General features: G+C 33.6%; 1 protein-coding gene across 1 annotated transcript; it reads left to right on the top strand.

Annotated features, from left to right (window-relative positions):
• The first annotated feature begins 3,092 nt into the window (after window positions 1-3,092).
• LOC113768702 (LIM domain-containing protein WLIM1-like) lies at window positions 3,093-6,113 on the top strand. The gene is made up of 5 exons (XM_027313154.1): window positions 3,093-3,387; window positions 4,873-4,969; window positions 5,099-5,139; window positions 5,267-5,356; window positions 5,596-6,113. The coding sequence occupies exons 1-5, from the start codon at window positions 3,250-3,252 to the stop codon at window positions 5,800-5,802; spliced, it is 573 nt and encodes a 190-aa protein (XP_027168955.1). The 5' UTR covers window positions 3,093-3,249; the 3' UTR covers window positions 5,803-6,113.
• Window positions 6,114-17,573: the final 11,460 nt, after the last annotated feature.

Raw genomic sequence — 17,573 nt, 5'->3', positions numbered from 1 at the left:
ACTCCTTTTCTCCCCTCCCCCTCCCTCTTTTTAATTATTGAAGTTGAAGAAGGAAAAAAGTATTTCAATACTTATTCCTCAAAAATTCTTACTTCTATATTAAATTCAGATAAATCTTGTACTGGTAGTTGAGAGTGGGAAAGGTGTGTGGAGGGTTGGGAAGGTTAAAAAAAGGGGAAAAATTATTTTCAATTTTCTTAGATAATGTCAAGTTATTGAAATTTCAATTCTTTTTCCCGCCTAGTGGTGGAATATGTTTCTTACAACATATCACACTTCACTCATGTTCTTTTCATGTTATTATACGCTTTTGTCTACTTTAATACCTATGTCAATATAAATTAAGAAATATAATGTTGAAAGATTATAATAATTGATAAAATTTCAATTGCCAATTGCAATGCCAACTCCATAGTATGCCTATACCGAGACAAAAATTTAGGGGGAAATCGTTGAAAATGCCTCTCACATTTCATCAAATAAATATTTTTGTCCTTCACTTTTAAAATTTTTATTTTATATCTCTTATAAATTCAAATTAGCAAATTTTGGTCCCAAATTAAATTTCTGACCACTTTTAAGCCTACAATCACCACATAACCTATATAAAATCATTTTTTATGTACAAAAAGGTTAGATCCCACTTTTTTTAGTGGCAAAAATAAATATGAATTGGATCAAATTCCACTTTTTTAGGGAAAAAAATGAATATTGTCAGATCTTTTTTTTAGCTGTAAAAATAAATATGAACCGGATCATTTGTTTAACTATTAATGGGATCTCATTTTTTTGGCTCCTAAAAAAATGATCATATGTGGGTCACATTATGGATTTAGAGTTAAAAGTGGTTAAAAACCTAGGTTTGGACCAAATTTTACTGATGTAATTTTGTAAGAGACGCGAAGTTATCATTTTAAAAATGAAGAATGAAAAAATTCATTTGCTGAAATGTAAGGAACGTTTTTAACGATTTTTCTATAATGTAACGCAGAGGTTTCCAGTCATGTGGTTGAGAGGTGCTCATATAGATAAAGCAAAATAAAATTGGTGCCATCTACCACATTACAGTAGAAGTTTTCACAAGTTGAGATCAAACTTTCCATAAGAAACCCATGAATCCAAATTCTTAAAACAATATATATTTTTAAATTCTGACTAACTACACTGAATATTCTTTATACTAGCCAAAAGATAAAAAGAATAACAAAAAATCAAAAAATAATACCTACAGCGGACAATTTTGGGAAAAAAAATGCTAAAGTTTACATCACTTGGCCAATGAAAGCAGAGGTAGCCAGTGACCTAATCCATTCTAGACAAAGTTGACACATGTACCCAATCCTGAGCTACTTTTCTGAATAAATATAAAACAAAAAGCAAGTAAATGCATCTCTTTATAATCTTTGGATATTGGGAAAGCATGATTCAGTTAAGAATGACTTGGACAATGTGCATGCCCTACATTTGCTTTTTTTGTTTCTTTTCTTTTTGATAAAGATCATGAATGATCTGACTTGATTTTGGGGAAAACAATAGTCCAATTACATCTTTACCCTTGAGACAATAATAAATCATGACATTTGTAGTTTTTTATATCTTTATGTGTAAATTGGGGTCTTGATTCATTGAAATATCCAAATGCTACTTGTGCCATTATGAAAGAAAGGAAATTGATTTGGTCAATAGTTTACATTTGATTTCTTGATTTTGATTGAATGTTTTACTCTTTTATTTCTTCTTCTGGTTCTTCTTTTTTTTTTTTTTTTTGACAAAGTGTCTCTTCCTTCTTTGGTTTCTGCCATTGTTGAGGACTCGCATTTTGACTATGTATCTAATTGTAGGAAAGATTAATCATTTAATTAATTTGAAATTCATACATAGTCCACAAGGAAAAAGAATGGAAACGATTAGTTTATTCTTCATTGGAGTTCATTTAATTCTTCTCCAACTTGAGTCACATCCACATGGACATATTTCATTTTTCATTATTTTACATTTTATTAAGGATTAATCTTCTTTGCAATGGCAATGTATACACTTTTACCCTTAGATATATAACACATAATTCGAATTTGAATTTGAAACTCATATTTTGCATATGTATCGTATATCTACTCGTGATAGTGTATACACCGTCAGTGTATATAAGATTTACTCTTTTATTAAATATGTACCATCCAATAAGATGCAAAAAGTATTACAAACCCAACTAAGATTAGCACAATTATCTATAATAAGATTACCAAGAACTTAAAAAAAAAAAAAAAAAAAACAAAGTTCCCTTGGTCCATTTTGTAATGAATTATAACTTTTACTAATACCAGAATTTCATGTCTAGAATCCAAGTACATAGCACAGAATCGGATCCCGACTTCTCCAATTGCTAGGCACAATTGTACAGGATAATGTATTACTAACGCAAAAGTTGTAGAGATAATATTGTGTTTGGATTGTAATTTTTTGGAGTTTTTGTAAAAAATGTACCATAGCAATTTGATATATGTGAGGTAAAAATGTGATTAAAAAATGTGTTCACGGAAACGTACAAATTTTTTGATAAAAAATTTCTTTCCAAACAAGTAAGTTTTTGATCTCTCGTTGACTTCAATATAGGTTTTAGATCACATGAAATTCTGACTATCTATAAAATAGTAATAATAATAATGATAACAATAATACCAACGAAGTGAGCTTGCAGGACTTTCAAGAAATTCTTCGATTTGTCGGAAGCAGACGTAACGTCAATATGTATAGATACTACTTAGCTAATATTGTGCATAAAGTCAATAGATTTTGAAACAAAATTATCTCACAATCAAAATTTCAAATTAAACAAATTCAACCCATTAATTACATTTTCTACAAAATCATAGCACACATTTCTTCTAATTGCGTGACACGTGTCCCTTTCTAGGGGGCATGAATGTAAACAGAATAAAGTTTGTGGAGCCAACTTTCAGATCCAAAAAGCACTAAATTTTAAATTACTCAAAAATCCCTCTCCAAATGCGGACAGCTACAATTTGTCATACTTGACAAAATGTTCAACACATGGGATTGTAACGCCTGCATTACACCTCTGACATCTGAGCTGTAGCTCTCGAGAATTCAAACACTGAAGAAAAAAAGTAGCAGAAGTGGAAGAAGACTAGACCCACTGAAATCAAGAGGAAAAGGACTTTTTATATAGTGGATTTTTGCAGAAGAAGATCCAGTGAAACTAAAGAGGACCTGGCTTCAGAGATTGACATGGCAACTTTTGCAGGGACTACTCAGAAGTGCAAGACATGTGAGAAGACTGTGTACGTAGTGGATCAACTTCAAGCTGACAGCAAAGTCTACCACAAGTCTTGTTTCAGATGCCACCACTGCAGGGGTACCCTCAAGGTGCATGATAATTTCTTGATGATCTTTGTTTTATCTGTGAGAATTTTCTATATTTGCTCGCTTGCTCTGGTTGTTCTCTGTCTTGGTCATTCATGGAAGTGAGATGATCTTCTATTTGGATACTTGGATGTGGTGCATCTGTATTTACAATTGAGTTGTTCTTTGGACTCAATGATACTGTTTTCTGATACAAGGGTTTTTTGTAGGTGATTGGTTTTGGAATATGAATCCTATTCGTTTTGTTGATTTGATTGATTATATATGCTTTCACGTAATCTGAGCTAATCAGATTGATTTTGGAACTTCCTTGATAAGTCTAAAAAAGTTCATTTGGATCCACATTCTAATACTAGTTTAACTAACATCATCTTTGTCATGTGAATGATCACAACCTTACAAACACAAACCTTAAATTATAATAAGAGTCATTTGTTGTGGTCGCAATTTAGGAATGCATGGTAAATTTAGTGGAACTAATAAGTGAAGGCTCAGTATTGGAAATGTTAAACAAGGCCAAACTTTTACTGAATGGGCTGAAGGGTGTCGTAGTCTTCCGAAGCAGCCTCTGATTAATGCCATTGCAACTGCCAAGAAATTCTTCAATTTCTTCTTTTGTTTTTGTTTCGGATTGTGGCTGTTGGTGATGTGAAACAATACATACTTGTTAATGTTGATGGTCCTAGCTGGCAGTACAATTTTGCAGCTGCATCTTTCTCCAACATTTTTCTAGGAACTAAATGATTAGAAATAGCTACTTGATTGCAGCAAGTTCACCAGCTTCCATTTTTGTCGCTTGATGAATCCATACGCCAACTATAAATGTGCATTTCTGAGGTGATTCGACCTGTTTCACCTCCTCCAATCAGTTGACTTGATGGAAACATCTGTAGTTGTCTCAACTAATTTGAAAAGTCATTGTCATTCATACGTCTTTAATTCACTCCTGCCTCTTCTGAATCAGCTGAATTAGGTCCTTCATCTGATAGTGTACAAGGAAAAGAAAATGACCACCAAGGGACAACCTCAAGCTTATGTGAAGAAATGACAAAATGACATGAATATGGGAATCTGATCTGTGACAAGTACCACTGCAATCATCTTTCGACGGCTAACTAGGATGATGACTTATACGTATCAAGTCCATTGGTTCTGCATGAATGATTCTCAATTATCAGCAAGCTGAATTGATCAACTTAATCTAATTCAAAGACTGTTCTTTATGAAATGATTGCTTTGTATTTTGCATGACTGCTTTGGATTATTTGACTGCTTTTAATCTGCCATGTGACCAAATTATTTTCCTTTATAATCTCTTGAATTTTCGTTGAGTTTTCTAAACGTGAAGCAAGCTTGAAGTCTGGCATTAAGGCAATGCTTCCTAGGTGGTCTGCGACACTGCTTGTGTATTATGCAACATTTCAATGTAGAGACTTGTCTGTTTAATGTTAAGATCCTAATGTGCTTGTGATGTTTTGTATTCTGCAGTTGAGTAATTACTCATCCTTTGAGGGGGTTTTGTACTGTAAACCTCATTTTGATCAACTGTTCAAGATGACTGGCAGCTTGGATAAGAGTTTTGAAGGTGATGACTGTCCTGTTTCTTCTTTTTTTTATCGCTTCAGACTTGATAGTTGAGGTGCCCAACAAATTGATCTGGTACCTAAATTCTTGGATCTCATGTTACATATCCAACTTTGTATCTGTTTCATAGGTGCTCCAAAAACTGCTAGAGCTGACAGAGTGGCTAATCAGGTAAATCAAATGTCCATACAAAGGACTCTCTTTGGCACTTGAATGTAGGATTATATGTTAAATCATGACAGTTTGTTCTGACTCTGATAACTATCTTTGTTAGCTTACTCTTTTATGAACTGAATAGGGCCAAACAAACAGCAAAGTCTCTAGCATGTTTGGTGGAACTCAAGATAAATGTGTTGCCTGCAAGAAAACTGTATACCCTCTTGAAAAGGTAACTAATATGTAGAGCAGCAAGAAAGTGTAAGTTTTTACTTCTCAATGAAATGCAGAAAAGGGTTCAACAGAAAACATGGCAGCAGAGCCTGCTTGCAATTCATGTTTCTCTAATGATGCTTTACTTATTGTAGATAAACACATCTTCAAATTGATGATAGTACATGAATTTCAATTAAACTGCTGTTGCCTTGCTAATTCAATTGCTGCTAAACTGCAATCTTGTTGATCTTGTAGGTCGCAGTCGATGGAACATCATATCATAGAGCTTGTTTCAGGTGTAGCCATGGTGGCTGTATGATCAGTCCTTCAAACTATATAGCTCATGATCATAAGCTTTACTGTAGGCACCATCACTCCCAACTTTTCAAGAAAAAGGGAAACTTTAGTCAACTGGAGGAACATGAACAAGTTGAATTGGCAACTGAGAATGGAAAAGGCTGATTAGGGCATCAAAATTTTCATCATGATGTCGCATCGAAATTGTATTCTCTGTGATTGAGCACCAAATGCAGCAGTTTGAGGATATAAGCAGAAATGTTGCTGTTTTATCTAATATTTATCAGGACAGAAGTTTTGTTTAAATTCCAATTTGTTTCTAGCTTTATTTGTGTGTGTTTTGAAGAGTTACCTATATGAAGTTTACATTTCAATTCTACCTTCTTGTAATTAAAAATCTTTATCTAAAGCTTGGAATGGCTTTTGGGATGGTCTAAGCTTATCATTTGGCTAATGTACAAGTTATTCATGTTTTATCCTTGGTGATTCATGTAATTAATTTGCAGATAATATAGCTATGTCTGCTCGTTTAAATTGATTGTGAATTTCCTCCTGGCAAAATATTTGTGGTGGTTATATGTGATTTTTTTTCCCACATGAACAATGCAGTATCTGAAAATTAACTGTGTAAGATGTATATTCTTCCTTGCTTGGACTCAGAAACATGTAAAAGATCACTGTATATTACTCTGAATCTAATTGTGCTTTCTGGGGAACCAAAAAAAAAGTTAGCTCAAGGAGTTATGAAGTTATAACAACTATCTCCAAAATTATATACGACATCGCACAGCATTATTTACAATTTATAGTTCTTGATTTAAGGGTTAAATTTTTTTTTTTGGCACTCTTTTATTTTACACTAATCTCCACTTTGGTCCCTAATTCTATATTGGGACATTGTAGTCCCTGAACTTATCCCAATTTCCAGTTTAGTCCTTTAAAATAAGACATTTTAGTCTTTAAATTGTATTATAATTCCTATTTTGGTCCCTAATTTTGTCATGTTTTGGTTATTATTTAATCTAATTTTTCATCTATGCCCAACACCACGCAACCATGCTGCTCATGTGACTAGTATTTAGTTTTTCATAATTGTGTTTGCAATTATATGTAAGTGAGATAGTTTTTGTAGTGTAGGGACTTGACCAAAATGGGAATTCAGATAGAGTTGATGGGGGTAAAACTAAATTAACCTTGATTTAATGCAAATTGTTAATTACTTACTATGCAAATTTATTTTAACTTTGTGGGCTCATCAACTTTTAGTAATTCCACAATAGCCCCATTCATTTCTTGGATCTATCCAAATGATCAGACCGCTTTTCACTTTTCTCTATTTTTTCTTATCCCTAAGATAAACTTCTAAACACTATAGATATTGTTAATGTTTTAATCTTGTGGAAAGTCAATTGCACCTAGTTGGTGAAGATTCTTGTCTTAATGTCTATTTGGCTAAGGAAAGGAAATATCTGCAATAACATATATCTTTACCTTTCTTTTTGTCTTGACAAACGATTTCTTTCCTTTTTTTTTTTTTATGCTTACAGCGTTGTAACATGCCCCATTCATTGCATGAGAACTAAATTCGTTCTTAACTGTTAAAAAGAAAAAGAATAAAGAACCTATGGGCTGTCAAATTGCTGCCTAAAGTGCTGCAATTATTCATAAGGGTGAAAATTCTTAAAGAATTCCAAACACAGAAATCCTCCACTTAATATCTAAAACTATGTATCTATCCAAATTGTGGATAAACACAAAAGGAAATGTTTGAAAATTTTCAAGAGACTTAGACCCTGTTTAATAACCCAATTCAATACTTAAATTTAATGGATTCAAATCTTAATATATTCAGACCATTTAATAGCTAAAAATTGAACATCTGAATTAATTAAGTGGTACTGAATTTTCTAGACAAAACTTGCTCCCAAAATTAAGTGATAAGTTATCACTTATCACTGAATATGATATGTACTTAAATGTATTAAATTTAATAATTAACAATTCAATAACTTAATGGATTCAGATTTCAGATTTTAAACTTCAGTTTTATCAAACGCACCCTTAAACACCATAGTACCCAAAAAATTTAAAAAAAAAAACATCTCGAACAGCCAATCCATATCATGCAACTACGGATCTTTTATGCCAGTCCCTATCAAGAAAGTAAAAAATGCATGCATACGCAATAATATATGAAAATAACAAAAGAGTGCATGTATTAGCAAAGATAATAAAAAGTACTATAAAAGGTAGGCTAATAATTTACATAAATTTTGTATAGTATAAATCCTTAGTAGCTCATATAATTCAACATAACAAATCACAAAAAAAGACAAGAAGGCAGAATTTTGCACTATCAACTCATAGCTTCACGAAGCAAATATGTCCAACAGTCAATCTTCACTATCTTCAATTTGTTTCCTCATCGCTCAAATCACCCTTAGAATTTCAGTAGTAGCGTTTACGTTGGCTGCAATCATAATCACTATTACTACAAAAGAAGTAATCTCTTTCTTTAGAATATCTCAAGAACGCAAGTATTCCAACGTTTCTGCCTTAAGGTAAATGTTAGAGACTAGCCTTTAAATTGAAATTATGAATTATTCATGAGAGGAGGGCAATTAAATAGTAATGTTGTTTATATTTTGCAGGTTTCAGGTGGGAGCCAATGCTGTTGTTTGTGCTTTCTCCTCTCTCTCGACTGTCTTTGTTTATATCCTCAATCGGCCAACATCCCATCCCAAGAATTACTTTCAGTTATTTTTGCATGACTGGGTAAGTATACATCCCAAGACGTGCTCAATATATATATATATATATATATATATATCCCATAATGTAACGTTTAGGCATAATTTTTTTTTGGGTGGTTGGGAGTGGTGAGAAATTTTAGACAAAGTTAAAATAGTATATAAGATAGTATATACTGATCAGCAAGAAAGAGGAAAAATTATGAACTTTTTGTTATGGGGTAAATGAGGTTCTACTAAAAATCTTCATATATTTTAAAGGGTTATTATCACTTTATCCCCTTAAACTATATCACTACTATCAGTTTACCCCCTAACGTTATCTTTTAGTCCACTTTACCCCCATAAGTAATTCAACTCAACATGTTAAGAAATTTTGGACAAAAATACCCTTTTATTTTATAGCATTACTACATTATTATTATCACTTTATTCTCTTAGATTATAGTGATACAATCACTTTAGTTTCTAATATTATTTTTTAGGCATTTTACTTCATCGTTAATCTAACTAGTATGGTCAAAAAATTTTAAATATATTTACCCTTTTTTATATATAATTAAAAATAAAAAAGACGACCTTTGTTTCTCTATTCGTTATCACTTCCTCTCTGCTTATATGACAAATGGGCTTGTTCTGACTTTTTTTTTTTTTTTTGCAAAAGTAAATTTATTTTCAAGAAACTGTATGCAATATTCTTGAGATGAGTGGTAAGTAGGTCCATCCATTTTTCTTTTTTCAAATTGATGTGCTTGTCTTGTATCCTTAGAAGAAAAAAAATTTATAAGTGAAAGAAATTTGGGGAAAATTTTGTAAATATCATTCTGCTAGCATTATAAGTACAAGTTTTAGTCATCTTTTTATTTCATATATATCACATCACAAAAAATGTTATATTATTATTTTAAATAATTTTTTCCAAATAATCTCTCATATCTAAACACACTTTCTGAGAATCTCGAAATATAGCCTAACGATGGTTCTGGATTTGTTTCCAGAACAACAATAATATCATCTTATTGGTAATAACAATTTCATTACTATCTCTGCTAATAAAAACAAAATTGTTGCTACTAGTGTACTTGTATTGTGATCTATATATGCAGATTGTAGACTACTATTTATCGGACTAAATAAGATTATTTTGGCCTGTAGGTGATGACAATATTGCTAATATCAGGATGTGTAGCAGGGCATACAGCTAGAAATCTGGGCAAATATGGTCAATTGAAAAGCAGATGGCATGCTTATTGTGCAACCTCTCAAAAATTCTGTGACAAAATCTGGATAGGAATTATATTGTCTTACGTTGCTCTTTCTTGCATGTTCATGCTAACAATTTTGGTTGCCTACAAACTTAAACCATCCAAAGCACGAGCTGAAGTTGCTGTTTGAGAGATCAAGACGACAACTGACCATTTTCATCACAAAATATGATGTTTGATATCTACTTTGAATCAGCATTTTCTGTTTGCTACAAATTATACACATGAAGTGCATAATTAAATATGTGTATCCAGTTATTACGAACCTATGAGAAAGACTTTGATTGTAATTGCATGTCCTACAGTTTGATCATTATCTACTGAATTTGGTATAATATATGATATATCCATATGTATATTAGACAATGATGCACAATGTTCAAAAGATGAAATATCATGTCTAGTTTATTTATGCACGGGCTTACATTTCATATTAATATTATTAGTCAATAATAAGGGTTATATGAAAAGAAAACACGAAAAAGTTTAAGAGAGTGTTATTTTAGTTCATTTATATCAGAATACCTTATTTTAAAGATCTTATTTTAAATGCTTAAAGTACAATAAAAAAGTACAAAAGTGCCTAGAGAAATATCCAAAAACACAACAAATATACACATAATCATCCTCCCTTTCCTCCCCTCCCCGCAATTTCCCCATCGCGTAGCCTTGCCTCCCTTGGTGCAAGACTGCAGCTAAATTACCGTCCTCTTGCATACAAACAAGTTCCATCTCTCTCTTTCCCAGCCTGAAATTGTGGTCTTAGGAAATAACTGAGTTTAGAGTTTAAATTTTGCGTAATTCTACTATCTTTGGTATTTTGTATAAATAGCCATTCAACAATGGGTTTTTTTTTTCAAAAGAAAAATCAAATTTGCAGTAAACACTTTCCAAAGTCATTCTAAAAAACCATCCACCCAAATGCACTTTAATTCAATTAAACTCATATGTACGCTTTCTTTTATATAAACTTTTTAAAATACTTGTGTGTTATATGAAAAATTATCCTGATAATTCCACTATTTTTATAATGAGTTTAATGCAAATAAAAAGTAAAAACTATTATTTGTAAATCCAAATTTGATATCAGATTACAAAGTCCAAAATTATGAATATAAAAGTTCCAAAAAATAATGCCTATTGAAGTATCCTAAACTTACTAAATACCAATAAGAATGGAAAAGGCAAATTTCTTTGTCTTACATTAGTAAATGTATGTATGAAATGTCAAATCCTGCTAAAAGTTGAAATACATTATGAAGACATGAAATAAGTTAAGAAATTTTTTTTATGGAGAAAAGACCTTTCTTCTAAATAAACTTGACAAAATTTTTAAGTGAATTTAAGATAGTGAAGGTGTGTAAATATTAGATAAGGGTTCGCAAATAAATCCCAGCGGACAGATTTACAGGGTAAACATTCCGAAAGAGAAAGAAAAGACTATTTGGAAGCCATCAGCAATCAACATGACTAGTTAACCTGTATAGCCTTGGATTATAGATTTCTTATGTCCAATTTCACCTTCTTCCTTTCCATTTCCCAGTACGACAATGTTATTCACAAGGCAAGAACAACAATTGCATATTAAACGTGGCAAATTAACGTGGTAAACAGTTGAGAAGTGGCAAATGACCCTTCAAAGTGCTTTAAACATTGGGCAAGAATTAATTTGGCTAGCATCAGTAACGAGCAATTGCCAATTAGGCTACTCATACTACTCCAAGCACCCTGGTAACATGGGATTCGAAAGAGCATTTGTAGAGAACAAGACATACGCAATCATTTGAGGCAGCATGCTCCCATGCTAACATAAGAAATAATGCAAAGACTACAGTTGACACAAAAATGTCTTGAATAAAAGGGATTGAATAGGTAACCAAAATCCTGATTGCAGTATAGCACAAGACAACCGATTTGAGCTACTCAAAAACAAATACAAAAAATATATATTTTTAAAAATTGTCCTATAGGATGACCTAAACTCTGAATTATAACTTACACAGGCACACACGACAAAGTGAAAAGAAGACAGGGCAACTGAAATAAACAATGTTGATATATTAGAAGTTACATCCAGCAAAAAACTGAACATTAGTCGCTAAATGTATATCAAAAAACAATGTTGATATATCATGTTTTAAGTGTATTTTATTGTTTATTTTTTGGTATGTTTTAATCATTTTAATAGCTAAATGACTAGATTTCTAGTGAAGTTTGCATTTTATGGTTTAAGTGTGAAAAATTGCATTTTGATGCATTGAAGTAGTTTAAAATTCATATATTTGTAGGGTTTAATGACTCAACCATCAAGTGAAGTGAGAAAATATTTGGATGATTCTTGATGATTTGAAGTAATTTAAAATGAAATGAAGTGCAAAATGTTGAAAGTATGAAATGCAATCAAGTTCAAGCGAAGAGAAATTTGACAGCTCTGACATCTTTTGATTTATTGACTATAACTCGAGCGTATTAAATTGAGTTGATTTTTGAACCATTTTGAATCTAAGATATATATCTACATTTCATATGAAGACATTGAAATTTAGTTCATAAGTTTTCATAGTCAAAATGTTGAAATACAAAGCTGCATTTATGTTATCAAAGTCTAAAATAGGGTTTGACCAGTCGAGTGTATTTCAGTCATTTATCAGCCTACAAACATCCAAATGAGATGATTCTTGATTCATTAGAAAACTAATTCAAAGGATTGCAATTTTGTTTTGTACAAGAGCTAATTCAGCTTCCATAATAGAGAAATTTGTAGCTTAATTTAGTGCAGGAATAGAGTAATTTCTAGAATCATCAAAAAAGCATCAAACCTACAAGGGAGCAGTTACGTGGGGGTAGGGCTGGAGCTGAACCAAGTAGCTCGGCTCGAGCTCGCGAGCTACTTGGTCAGCAGCTCGAGCTCGAGCTCGGTTGACCAAACTCGATCTCGAGCTCGAGCTGCTCGTTAGAGCTATCGAGTCGAGCTCGATCTTGGAAATATAATACTCGAGAACTCGACGAGCTCTATTGAGTTTTTTATAATATATATTTTAATTTTTATTATTGTGAAATGTCAATAATATCCTTTATTTAAAATTATATATAAAATATTAATTTTTATTACTTGAGCTCGAATAGGCTTGATTGAGCTCGAATAAGCTCGATTGAGCTTGATTTGAATTAATTACATTTAATTAAACTCAAGCTTGAATTCGAGCTCGAGTTCCATAAATTGATGTCGAGCTCGAGCTGAGCTTAGTTATTTTGCCTCGAGTCGAGCTCGAGTAGTACACTACTCGAGTTCGACTCGACTCGACAGCACCCTTATGTGGGGGTGTTACACGACCTACCCCATGTAACCATGATTTTAGCTCTACAACTTGCAGCTTGTTCACACAACCTTTTTGAACCATTTTTTTTTTTTTATCAAATTTCAATGGAAATTGTCTAAGAAATCATGGAGGCTTGTAGAATCAACTTTTGGTGATTTCATGAAGTAATTTGCATCAACTTTAACAAATTATTTTGGAGCTTGATTCTTCTATAAATAGGCCCTTCAAGACATACTTTTGCTTAACTTTAGATTCTAGAGAAACTACACAATTGGAACCTTGGTTTTTAGCCAAGTTTGTTTCCTACTAATTTTTTAACAACTTTTGCTACATGAACCCCAAAAAATTTCCAAAAACTCACGGCTCCCTTGTTACACTTAAAGAGGACGACGTCATTTTTCACTTTCCCTTTCAGTACCAAACCCACACTTGCACTTCGGTAAAGCAGACTCTTCACCGTGCATTTTGAAATCACAGAAACCTTGCCCTATACAGTAAATTGCACCCCAACTCAGCTGAGCAATTCGACGAAGTGTGGAGCCGATCGGAGCAATTGGACGCGGTGGCAAACAATTGGAGCTGGTGTTAACCCATTCATTGTTCTTTGTGTGGTCCAAGCTGAAAGTACCGACGGACTTTGAAGAAGCAACCAGCTGAGGAAAGTGCGACCTGCTGTGTCTGTCCCTCCATCACGCTCAGCCTCTAACATCACGGCTGGAACGAAAAGTGTTTAAGGAAGACTGATGTGCTTCCATTTAGGTTGATTTCCTAAATCCCGTAGCTTTGAATGGAGGTTGACTTGCGATTGAATTTTTTTTTTCGCCCGTGAATTCCAGTCAACAGTGCATTTTATATTCGTTGATTACCTCCTACAATATGGCGTACTAGTCTCTTGGATTAATTTGAATTTTGGTATTAAATATGCTAATTTCTTGAGAAGGTGTGAGGACCCGTAAATTTTCTTTATTTCATAATATTTTATTTTATTTTCTCGCATGCATTTTCGTCACTATACCCTATTATATTGATTTTTCCGAGATTTTTATAAGTAAATATAGTTTTTAAATCATTTTTCTAGTATAAGTTAGTTCATGAGAAATAAAAAGTGTATATTGGACGTGGGACCCGCTAGTGGCATTAAGTGCGACAAATTCGACCAATTAGGTTATGTTTTATATACCGGAATTAATTTACTAGGTGCTAGGAGATAACTAGAGGTTAGCTAGATAGATTAACTATTGGAAGAAAGAAGATAAGTTTGACCCATTAAAAGTGCCATGTGTCGCGTCACGATTGGAAGTTAGACTTGCCTAACTTTCTTAACTTTACTAAAACTCCAATTTTGACCCGAATCATCTTCATTTCCTAACCTCCTTGGCCGAACCTCACCTTGAGAGAAAAGAAAAGAAAGCTTTAACTATATCTTTCATTTCTTGCACAAATCTTGAAATCCAACCGATTAAACCTTGAATTAGTCCACAAAAGTGACTTGCTAAGGGAGTTTGAAGATCTTGGTGGAGTTGTTTTGGAAGGAAAATCCCTAAGCTACTATCTTTCTTGAGGTGTTAAGGTACTTTGCTTACAACTTCCTCTTTGTTCATGTTAATGTCAAATTAGTGGCTTTTGTGGCTAAATGTGTTGATTTGTAGTAGGTTTGATGGTTGGAAGTGGAGTTTTCATGGATTTTTTATTTATTATTGATTTTTCTGTTTTTATATATTAACTATTGTTTAGTCATGGATTGATGGTTTGTTATAGTGTAAAATGAAGTTTGTATATACTGGATATGATTGGTTGCGGAAATTCCAGTTTAGGGTTTCAATTAATCCTGTTCTGCCTGATTTTGTTCGGCCATGATGGAGGCCGAATTAGCCTTAGTTTAAAACATGAAAGTTGTAGAAAATGATGTTTTATAGCTTCCTGTAAAATTTCAACTCGATCGGAGCACTGTAACATGTGAAATGACCGAAATACCGTTGACTGCCCATAAGCCCTATTTCGCGGACAGTTTTCTGTCTTCATGGAGATTTCAATTTTTGACTCTGAAAATGCATGATTTAGCTTTGGAGGCCTTCATAAGAAATGTAGGTGTATGTCTTGGCTTCGAAACTCCATAAGATACACCTCAATCGGACTTCGGTAGCCTGAGTTATTGTCATTTAATCATAGTGCGGTTAACTAGCCTGATTGTGAGATTCTGGTTCTGTAATTTGAATATTTGACCTAGATACACTATGAACTGGACTGAGTGATCTTCATCAAAGTTGTAGCTCTTTGTCTTATCTTAGAAACGGTATAAATTGCACCACAATCCGATAAGCGTAGTTTCAGTTGTAACCGATACGATAAGAGACGTTAAACCTGCTATTTAGCTTTTATCCTTAAAACTTGATTTCAAGTTGCATTCCTAGACTTGCTTTGTATTTGGATGAACTTGAGCCTAGTTGACGGGCTATTTTATTGAGATTTCTTATGTGTTGAATTGGACTGAGTTGAGGAAAAACAATGAAGCCATAAATGGCTGGAATATAGCAAAATACAGAGGGCATGCTGCCAAAATTTTAGGGCTATGCAGTTCCTTCAAGTTGAGTTGATCTTAGTAAAAATGAAGGGGTTTTGGGGGTTATTTGTAACCCTATGACCAACTGTTATCTTTTACTCAAAAGTCATATTTTTATTCTTTTGTACTAGCACTTAACCGGAAGAGGCGTACGACATGTAGTCGAACCTCATTTATGCATTCCATTTACTGGGTTTGTGGATGTGCGAGCTATAATTGTTTTATCTTGATTATTTTAGGGTTTCTTGGCGATTAAAGCCACTTTGGGTAAAACTTTTGAAGTATCTGTACTGGAACCGGTGAGTGTACCACTCCCCTGAATTATTGCAAAAATGGTTATCTGTACTTGCAAATTGCTATTTGAATGTCTTTATCGACTGTTTATTCTGTACGAGGCGAGTATGTACCTTATCACACTCGTTCTCTGGCCTGTGTGGCTTGTTTCCTGTATATACTTGAATCTGTTACCTGCGCCTGTTATAATATCGTTTGGAAGTGTATCCAACGACCTTCCTGTTACATCTGAGCTCAACTTCATGGGGAGTTGATTAAATCGAGCCAGCAAGGGCTTGGTCGAGAAAATTGGCAATCCATGGGTGCCTGTTCCTAGGGAATCTATGGGTATTGGAGACTCTGGATTTCCGGTATACTCGAGTATTACCATTCCTGTTCCTGTTTGGCGTTCGGGCCCAGTAAGGGCTATGGTTGGTGGACGGGATTTGGCGTTAAAGTGGTGTTCTACTGGACTGGTTCCTTTATTTGAATGTTGACGGATGGTCAACTAAGTTGGATCAAGTATTACAACGGGGATTGGGCTTTTGAGAGCCACCTGTATCCTTTAAATTGTGGTGTTCATTCATTTCTCGTATTTGATGTGTATATGTGCCCTAAAAGTGATTTCTCATGATTTCTACTGTTTATACTTTTGGTACCTCATTGAGCTTTTAGCTCACCCCGTCCCGTTATCCTTATTTTCCTTACAGGGAACCATCTTTTGGAACTTCGATGTTTTAGAAGACTGAGTTGGGCTAGTTAGAACTTTTTTTGCTCTTTTGGGTATAGCTCCTTGACAATTTGGAAACCCTAAATATATCTTAATAAAATATTTCTTTTGGTGTGTAAACTTACTAATATGTATATTGTACAGTGTTTCCTTATGGTTATATGTCTTTGGGAATGTATATTCTCTCATGTCAAACAAAGTTTACTTGTACTTGGTGGGATTGTGACGTGGTAGCGGCCCTCGATCTTATTTTGGTTTTTTTTCCGTGGGAACGTTGTCCTAAAGATTGATTGTATCTTTTAGTTCGGCTCAATTGGGTTTTGAATGTTATCTTCTCGAAGTTCTTTTGAGCGTTTGGTAAGGTTTCCGTTTGTTCTGGATCCGTAGTCCCTGTGAGAGTTGAGCAGGCGGTCCGCCGAACCCTTTGGTTCGTCTTAGGGTCGGGTGGGGCTGTCACAGAGGGCTGCTTTGTTAGTTTGACAGTCGAGTTGATTGCCCTGTTTAGTATTGATTACTGCTGAGTTGATAGCTGAGTTAAATGAATTGTTCCACCAACCTCTGTTTTGGACATGCTAGTGGTATGAAAATTGCTCTCTGTTTTGAGAAAGGCTGCTGATTATTTCACGTTTGATGAGTGCCATGGGTTGATTAATTTGGCTCTGTGTTAATTAATTCATTCAGGTTGCTCTGTAAGAATTAATTTGGCTACTGAGTTCATTAAATTCTCTCTTAAATTTGGCTCTGTGTGTGAATTAATGTTGGAAGCTGAGTTGATTAAATTTTGTGTTAAAGGTTTGCCTACTAGAATCTTTGAATTTTAAGAAGCCAGTTATTGATAAAATCTATATAAAAAAAAAACTTTTAATTTCCTAATTCTAATCAAGTAGTCCAATTTACGTTCTTCTTGACCCTTTGGATACACCCTTTTCCTTGTCCATATCAGTAAGAGTAGATTACTCAATACTGTATAAAAAAAAAGAATAAAAATAAAACTGGTCATGGCTGGGATGTCTGAAATGGACCACTGCTTGTCTATTC

The sequence above is a fragment of the Coffea eugenioides genome, chromosome 4, assembly GCF_003713205.1.
Source record: "Coffea eugenioides isolate CCC68of chromosome 4, Ceug_1.0, whole genome shotgun sequence".
NCBI classification, from domain to species: domain Eukaryota; kingdom Viridiplantae; phylum Streptophyta; class Magnoliopsida; order Gentianales; family Rubiaceae; genus Coffea; species Coffea eugenioides.
The sequence above is the reverse complement of the archived record's forward strand: the minus strand, read 5'-3'. Positions and strand labels throughout refer to the sequence as shown.